This window comes from Gastrolobium bilobum, unplaced genomic scaffold (genome assembly GCF_033153095.1).
Source record: "Gastrolobium bilobum isolate Gb01-03AN ecotype WA unplaced genomic scaffold, APGP_CSIRO_Gbil_v1 utg2408, whole genome shotgun sequence".
Taxonomy (NCBI): domain Eukaryota; kingdom Viridiplantae; phylum Streptophyta; class Magnoliopsida; order Fabales; family Fabaceae; genus Gastrolobium; species Gastrolobium bilobum.
The window spans coordinates 749722-758606 of NW_026899693.1; the positions used below are offsets into that span (position 1 = coordinate 749722).

The 8885-nt window shown below is 33.4% G+C and overlaps 1 protein-coding gene across 3 annotated transcripts; it reads right to left on the reverse strand.

The window, feature by feature from the left end:
- Positions 1–229: 229 nt before the first annotated feature.
- LOC133292639 (probable protein S-acyltransferase 15) lies at positions 230–7648 on the reverse strand. 3 transcript variants are annotated; one of them, XR_009748953.1, is made up of 8 exons: positions 7373–7648; positions 6000–6092; positions 5765–5866; positions 5616–5687; positions 2985–3045; positions 1049–1147; positions 866–961; positions 720–762 (listed from the first exon to the last, which is right to left on the reverse strand). XR_009748953.1 is itself a non-coding variant. In XM_061491076.1 (7 exons), the coding sequence occupies exons 1-7, from the start codon at positions 7640–7642 to the stop codon at positions 667–669; spliced, it is 828 nt and encodes a 275-aa protein (XP_061347060.1). In that variant the 5' UTR covers positions 7643–7648; the 3' UTR covers positions 230–666. The 3 variants fall into 3 exon arrangements, 2 of the variants coding, with proteins under 2 accessions (XP_061347060.1, XP_061347061.1); XM_061491076.1 differs by lacking the exon at positions 2985–3045 and having other exon boundaries at positions 230–762; XM_061491077.1 differs by lacking the exons at positions 2985–3045; positions 5765–5866 and having other exon boundaries at positions 230–762; positions 5616–5722; positions 5996–6092.
- Positions 7649–8885: the final 1237 nt, after the last annotated feature.

The following is an 8885-nucleotide window of genomic DNA, read 5'->3' on the forward strand; positions in this document are numbered from 1 at the left end:
ATGAAGTAGAAATAATGAAAAAAAATGTTCTTACATCCCCGTCAGGGGTGATGATGGGTTTCATATATAATTTACTCTAAAATGGGCATAATAATAAATTTGCCTGAGTTTTTTTATGGAACTCATTCTGAGAACATATATAGAAAGTCATAATACAATAAGTGGATTCACAAACTTGTACAAAGGAAATCTGAAAATTAAGGTCATTTCTCAATAATAAGATGACCAGAAAAGATATTGCAACCAGTATGGCTGAACCTCCGAACGAAAATATCTAGAAACTCTCCATTAACACTATGAAAAGGCCTTTGTGACATAAATGCAATTATTCTAAATATGTGCCAAAACTGAAATATGTTGTAAGGAATAAAATCAAAGAAAAAATGTATTACCTGATTTACAAGACTTCTAAATAAAGTTTCCATTTTCATCAATCTAGGATGGAGCCTAGCTGGTTAAAGACCAACATTCAATCATTTTTGGTGAAGAGATCTACAATGCATCACGAAAGCTTACTTTTAAAAGCTTGCATAAAGGATCCATTGCGTTTTCTCTTTCAACTTTTGTCTGAGTATCAAACTCTGATGAAGGAGCTCTTAATTCCTCATTTCAAGACAAACAGGCATGACCTGCTGTTGATCCAGGACTTGGCCAGACAAGAAAGGTTTAAGAATTATCACGCGATGTCGGGAAGCTAACTCCATCCTTCAGATGGCTTACAGCCGTGGGACATAACCATTTCAGCATATTTGGACCTAAAATCTGGTCAAGAAACAGATGAACAAACATATTGTTAGGAAAGAAGAACCATCGATACAAACATGCAAAATAGTGTCAAACAAGACCACAAAGAATAGGGAGAGACCAAAGTAATGTTCTTGTATGCACCAATGTTGAATGGATGCCGGTAACTCTGCCCAGATTTCATAGCCAGCCATTTTGCCCGATTGCCTTCATAATACTGGAAAAAAGGCACAAAATTACATCTTCCAAGACATAGATAAAGACAACAAATTTTTTAATGGAATACATCCAACTGAAAACCCACCTCTATGGTTGACATATTATGAAGTATAAGGTAGACATGCCACCCAGAGAGAGTCGAAAGCGTTATGGTCAAGGCCACCACCATCAATCCATACATGACCTAAACACCATTCGTAAGAAAATCAAGGATTAAAAAGAGAAGAAAGATTAGCTATAGTTTTCAGTATATTTTCTCAACAGAAAACCATGTCAGTATTTATTAAAAATAAAGTCCCTTTCTCTGACTCTAATTATAAACACCAATGAAAAAAAGAAAAGAAATCCAATGGGTTGCTTCATTGAATCATTGTTTACTTTTGATGAAAATAAGTGTGGATAGAAAAAGGAATCAAACGAGTAACTTTTTTCTTTATGTATTCACTGTCTAGCACAGTACACAGAGATCTTATTTATAAAAGGAAGTAGTATGTAGCTCCTGTCCTCTAGAAGCTTGACATTTGGAGCTATGGGAATATCCACAAGCCAGCAGCCTAACATGCCAATTTCTTCCAAAATATCCTGTGCACAATTTCTCTAAAAGATCACAACACTAATGGTAGATTGAGCCATCTCAATACCTAGAAAATACTAAGGCCAACCCAAATACTTGGCCTGAAAATAATCGAAGATGTTTCAAGTTTCAATTGATAGTTTCCTGCCTCATCACAGCCCATAATGATGATGACATCAACAATTAGACAGGTACCCTGACCTTGGGATGAGTGTTGATAGAATATGAAATGGCTTACATCATTATGAAAACCATAGAGAGCAACACGAGTGGCAGACCAATGTAGATTCCCTATGGGCAACATAACCAAGTGGTTTCTCCATATAAACAACTTTTGCAAACTCTCCATGGAGAAAAGCATATTTTATGATAGAGCTGAATACCTAATGGGCAAAGGATATAGAGCTGAATACCAAAATAAAAGAGAATAGGGTATATGATTTTGTAAAATTGGAGAAGCCTTGCAATATCAAGTAGCATTTAGTGAGAACTGCATCATCGCAAAATGGCAACAGAATATTACGGTGCAGAAGTAAGTGCAGTTAGTCTCAATTAAATTATGGTATTTACACTCAACATCATTTTGCTAAGGGGTGTGAAGCATGATGATTGATAATGGGTGCCCTAAGAAGACCAAAAATAAAAAAACCAACAAAAACAAAAACAAATTAGATAAATATTAGCAGTTATTATCACGACATAAAGTAAAAATAGAGTAATAAACTGGCTATGAATCTTGACACAAAATATTGACAAATAGAAAACAAAACAGAACACAGATTATTGGTGTAAACTAACTCAAAAGGCAACATAGCCCAATTATTAAGAAGCATTTGAAATAAAGAACCTTTTGAAACAAAGAACAGGATTGTTTACCAAGGTAACACAACTCACAATCAAAAGAAAGCACAGTAGGAAGACTCAAAACCATCTTGTGTAGCTTGAAGAGTCTAGAAGAGACAGAGTAACTGAGAATGAGAGAGGGAGGGAGTGGTAGCAGAAGCATGGGCAGAAGGGGACAAAGGCAATGTAAGAATGTATAATCATTGGGACACATCTTATGCCAATCACCCATCTTGAGCCCCGTCCTAAACAAGAATAGAGTCATCAAGAAAGGTTACAGAGCAGCGAAAGAAGCGAATATAATAAGATTGAAAGGGAAACCACAAACGTAAAGAACATAGTCTAGAGTTAAAGAGGAAAAGGGTAAAATTCGATAACTGTAGGAAGAGAAGAACTAGCAAGGGAGGTACAAAGACTTAACATTATCCAATATATTATCAGATTTAACATTATCCAATATATTATCAGATCGACCAGAGTACTTAACCCATGGTCCAAGCAGAGGAGAATGAGTTAGACAAGCAATAAAATTTGAAATTTGGACAGCAGAAGCTATATTAGATAATGGCTATATGGCAACCGGAATTGTAAGGAAGCCTCATACTCAGAAGTAGAGATGACAACAGTGGCTGGATGCTCAGAAGTTTCACGAAAAGATGACAACACTGCATAAGAAGCAACCCGAGCAATATTAGTTGAGCCTGACCTACTCTTTAAATTTGAATTACAATATCCAAAAGAGAAGTTGTAGAACAGTTAAAAAAATAGTTTAAGATTTATCAAAAGAAATAAGAATCTAAATAATGTAGATCGAGGTGTCTTCTCAGCATCATAAAATCAGCTATAGCTGTACTTTCAAAAAGATTCATGCTAGTGTTATGAAGAAGATGAAGTACAGTCATGAAAGAGACAAACGACAAAGAGCCTTCTACATAAGGAATAACTTAAGGGCAAGACTGATATAAGAAATTATGTTCTAGTATAAATAAAAAGAGTAAAGAGGAATCCACATTAGCATGAAAGGAAGCCAAGAAGGTTCTAAAATAGGGAAGTTTTGCAGCTTTACATTAATCTATACAACAAGTTACCAATAAAAAAGGGCGGCCTGGTGCTATAAAGCTCCCCCTCTACGAAGGGTCCACGGAAGAGTCAGACCCATTGTGTGGGTCTATAGTATGCAGCCTTAACTTGCATTTGCAAGAGGCTGATTACATAATTCGAGCCTGTGACCTCCGTGTCACATGGAAACAACATCAACTGTAGTGCCAAAGTTCCCTTTCTATGCAAAAAATTAGCAATGCAAGCAGAAACTTTTTTGTGGAATCACTTGTTGAAGGGGAGAAACAAGAGGGCTTGAAATGTGGATGATTTACTTACATTGCTTTTGCAAGGCAAATCACTTCACTTAGGCAACTTTCACCATTTAAGCAGCAGTATTTCTAACAACATTGTACACTTCAGTTTTGAGCTTTTTGAAACACAGATCAGGAGTTTTGATTTAAGAGATCACAAAGATAAGAATATAAATTTCTCAGGAACATTTGGAATTTGTGCTAAGAAATGGAAATGGCTAGAAGATATTGATATAGTACTGTATATTTATCTTTTAAGTATGATTTTAAATACTATATCATGCTTGAAGAAAAGTGGAAGAGTTCCTTCACATCTTCATCCAATAATAAATACATGGCAAATTTGTCAATCCTAATGAGCAAAATGTGATATGAATTATGATTAATCATTCAAGGCAGAAACAAGCTCCAGTTGACTAGGACGTGCTATGCTATCTAATGTATAAGAAAACATTAGGCATACATAATATTGAAAACTAATAAGAACCATATAAGTTTAATATTAACTTTTGAGATAGGTTATATTCACAACCATTTTTCCCTTACAACCTCTTACAACAATTTTTTGTTATCGTTGAATCAAAATCAAATCAACGGCTCTCATTTGATGTCATTTTATAACCGTTGATTTGATTTTGATCCAATGAGAACAAAAACGGTTGTAAAGGAAAAATTGTTGTAAGTGTAACCTCTCTCTTAACTTTCAAAGAGAATGTGATAGAGAAAATATTTTTAAATAGGAATAAAAAAGAAGTATCCACTTATGCAGATATGCTCAAGTAATAGTGAACTGCAAAAGCAAATGAAAGGGGGAAATGCACAAAACCACCCTCAACTTTGAGGATTTGGCACATAGAACCCTGAAATTTACTTTCAGAAATTTATTCCTCAACTAAAAAAAGTGTCTCAATACTAGCTACTTTGATTTTATATTAAAGTGAGTGATGTGAAAACAAAACAAAACAATAAAAAGAATAGACAGAACGGGATACTAAGATGCTTTTTCTGAATAAAGGAGAGTTCACTGAATTTTTTCCTATTCAGAATCACAAATCAAATCAAAGTAGGCTTGCATGAAAAAGATAAAATAAAATAAAACTTCTGGTCCCTTGCAGCATAGTTGATGCATAAGATGCAAAACAATTTCTCTTGGTGCATGTAATATACTGTTGATGTTGTGATAAATTATCAAAGTAGGATTCAAGCCAAAACAGAACAAAGGAGACATAGCTAACATTCTTGAAGACCAAAAACTTTATATCAAGCATTACAAAAACAAAGTCTTGAACATGCATCTTACGTAGAACAACAAGAATACAAGTAGTGAGAGAAATTGCAAATAAATAGGCACCAAAATCCAAATGCAGGTGATTCCAGTATCTTTCTGGATCAACACAAAGGATGATGTGATTCAGGACATTTCAACTCACTAAGTTTTGTCAGTCAGCTACTATAAAGCTCATTATGCAACATACATGTATATTGAGTATGATGAAGTTAGAATTTAATTGCAGCAGAAGAATGAAGGAAAGGCATGGGGGTTCTATCTCAACTTAAGAAAATGCCTCAACTTAAAAAAGGCAACTAGGATTGTATTTGCAATGGAAAGGATTAGAAGGAGACATGTAATAACATGAATACTTACACAAGTAATAATGACAAATTCATACAGTTGAAATTAACTTAATGATTTAAAATGTAGAGTCTTGAAAGAGTTGGAGATGAAGCTAAACCATTTATAGTCACCATTTCCAACCGGTTAGGACAGAGAACTGCCTTTAGAAAGGAGAAATACATACAACCCACAATATATCTTTCTCTAATAGGAGTCCAAATCTATTGACATATATTAGAATGGACATAAATTACAGCATGAAACTTACATAAAAGAGCTTAAGAGAACTCCCTTTAATGGGTTCCCAGTCCTTCTGAAGTACACAGCTTATAAATAGGACCTGCTCATTGCGAAAGCTTATGTCAAATACGAATCCTGTCCATTACAAAACAAGTAGATGCCAGATCAAAAACATACCGTAGAATATGCACTTGCTACGGAGGCATATAATGTAAAAGCAAAAAAAGCCTTATAATTCCAATAACCAACACAATTATTTATCCACAAGCAGTGATGATCCTACATCAAATTTAGCAACCAAATAAAAAGGTTAAAATAGATCCTTAATGTGTAAACTCAAGTGCAAAATCAAAGCTCACAATATATATATATATATATATATCCAATGCTGAGAAGCAACTGACTGACCTACCATTTTCAGGATACACCTTCTGCATACTCGACAATGATGAGTCCTTGGAGGCTTGTATGCAAAGCACTTGTCACATTTCTTCCCTTCTGCACGCTGAGGCAAATTTTTTAGGTAGTGTTTGGTTGGGGAGAAATTTTATAATACTAGAGAAATGTAAATACTAGGGATCTGGAGGAAAAGTGAGTTAGATAGGAAAGTTTTAAAAAAGTTGTTTGGTTGGGCAAAATTTTACCAGGAAAATTGAATTAAATTTCTGAATGTGTGTTTGGTTGAAGATAAAATATTGATGGGAAAATTTAATGAAATTACGAAACTATCCTCGTAAAACAACCTTGGTTTTATTGATTGTCCCAATTATTAAGAGTTCATCACTGTCATATGGACCATTGAATTAGAAGATGGTAGGAACTTTTTTTCCTAATTGAGGAAGACAACATTCCCTATTAGAATATAGAGAAAAGACGCCTCTGTTTCACAAAAAACATACATGGATTAGAGGTGTTTGTGATAAGAATCGCAGGGGTAAACTTGTCTGTGATTAAAAACTTTTTCATTTATCCAGTTTTGAATAGCAATTCCACATCTTCAAAGGGGTTTCTCAACAGTGCACTTCTCTAATTTTTGGTCTCTTCCTCCTTTGCTAGCCATCTGGTTTAGATGGGAAAATCAAGTGAAAACCTTCAACCAAACGTGGTAATGACAGATACCCACATGCAGTTACCCATCAAAATTTTCACTTCTCCCCAACCAAACACCACCTTAAGGAACTCAGTAACATACCAAACAAAGTAGATCACTAATATGTGAGATAACAATATCACCAACTTATTCTGTCAGAAACACATAAGCAACTTCTGATAATGGGAAAGCAACACTTTAATCCTTGGCCATAAAAAATCATGATAGGAGAAGAGGGAGGGGGGGGGTACAATGCCAGAGTTTCAAATCATAAAAATATATGTGAGTGCAAACAGCTATAAGTTAAGCACAGCAAATGGTTAGCTAATCACAATTCATAATAGCTAAATTGAAGCACTTGCAGCATTGATCTATTGCCAATTTACAAATAAATTGAGATTCTGAGAATTCCAGTGTAATTTCCAACTTGATTCTAATAAAGGATATACAATTAGGCCGTCTCTTAAAAAATATCAATTGGAAACCATTCCACACAAAAACACACATTAACTATAGTTGCAGCTACATACTCAACGACACAATTCACCTTCCCAAACAACAACAACAAAAAAAGGCACAACTTTTAACATCTCAACACCAATCATTACTCAGATTCAACACAGACCCAACATAGATACCAATAAGAGAAAACCCATTTCGCCATTTTACACACATGTATATGTTAAAAAGCTTACATCTTTAGCGAAGTCATGGGTCCTGGCTTCAACATCAGGGACATAGGAAGAAGGGACACGACCAGGGTCTGTGAAAACGCAAACAAAGAAAGAGAAGAGACACAGAGAAGCAAAAACAGTGAAGATGGAGAAATTCAAAGTGCCAGGGGAGCTCTGCAAACCGACCCAATCATCGAGGAAGACGAAAATTGTCGTGTAATACACAAAAAACATCGACAACAACACTGCCAACACAGGCAGAGATAGAAACCTTTTCCCCTTCATCACCATGGCATTCTTTGAATTATGGAACTACAAAAATAAAATAAAATAAAATGTGTATGGTAATGTTAAGTCCTATTCAACCGAATAATAATAATAAATAGGTTTTCTTATCTTCTTATTTATATGGATTATTTTCGTAAATATGAAATCTGCTTTAATCGACGAAGATAAAAATATTGTCCTTTAATCATCTTTAAATTATATAATTGTGATATTCCTATCTAATCTTATTAATAATAGGGTTTTACTTTTATCCTTTAACATAACACAACAAACTTTCCTACTCTCACAACATTTTGTGGGGTCCACACTTTTTAAAACAAAAAAATAAATAAAAAATTAAGGCACGCAAAACGAATCTCTATAATATTACACAATTATTTTTTCTACAACATAACTCTTATAAAACCCTTAATAATAAGATTGTTAGAATATGAATCCAATCGATAAGAGCTAACTTACTTATGGGAATTTTTGGTTCACACTCAGATTGTTCTATATTCTCAACTCAACACACAACATAATGCGTATGCATTCTATTACCTGGTGTAGTTTTCTTTTTCTTTTTTTCTTTTCCTTTTTAATGTTTAGACGAAAATAAAGTTTACTCAAATAATGTTCTCATTAATATTGATATCTTAATGAATAAACTTTTTTTTTTACTTTTAGGATATTAATTGGATTCTCCAATCTCCATTAATAAATTTCACTTTCATCCATTGTAATTTTAAATTTAGAGAAGAATGTTTCTCCCAATAAATAAAGTTATCTTATCTCCTATAAAAACAACGTCATTTTAAAATTTAAAATAAAAAATAAAATATATTTTGAAAATTTTACTTTTTAAAATATTATTTATTTTTTAGTTTAAACCACAAAACGACATATAAATCTTGGATAAATCAAAAATTATGTTACGTGATTTAACATAATTTTTCTACACAAATAATTTTACGTGGAATCTATCCCTTAATTTTTTTTCTCTCCTTTTTCATTTCAATCGTAAGTGTAGAAAAGTTATGACATAACTTTTAATTTACCCATAATGTTAATCAAATAAACTTTCTCGTAGTTGTGATTTATATCATTTGACCCCTTAAATGTCAAAAAGGCTCTTACCATATATAATTTCGAAACATTAATAATAAAGAAAGATCAAATTATAAATGAAATGTCAAAAATATTCCTAATTACTGAAAATCTCAAATAATTTACTTGAGTTTTTCCTGTATCGTATGAATTTTCGGTA

Coding starts and splice junctions, on each gene's coding strand:
- LOC133292639 (XM_061491076.1), bottom strand. CDS start 7,642: ATGGTGATGAAGGGGAAAAGGTTTCTATCTCTGCCTGTGTTGGCAGTG. Junction 6,093..7,372: donor CCCATGACTTCGCTAAAGAT/GTAAGCTTTTTA, acceptor AATTTGCCTCAG/CGTGCAGAAGGGAAGAAATG. Junction 1,148..5,615: donor GTTCTCTTAAGCTCTTTTAT/GTAAGTTTCATG, acceptor AATGGTGTTTAG/GTCATGTATGGATTGATGGT.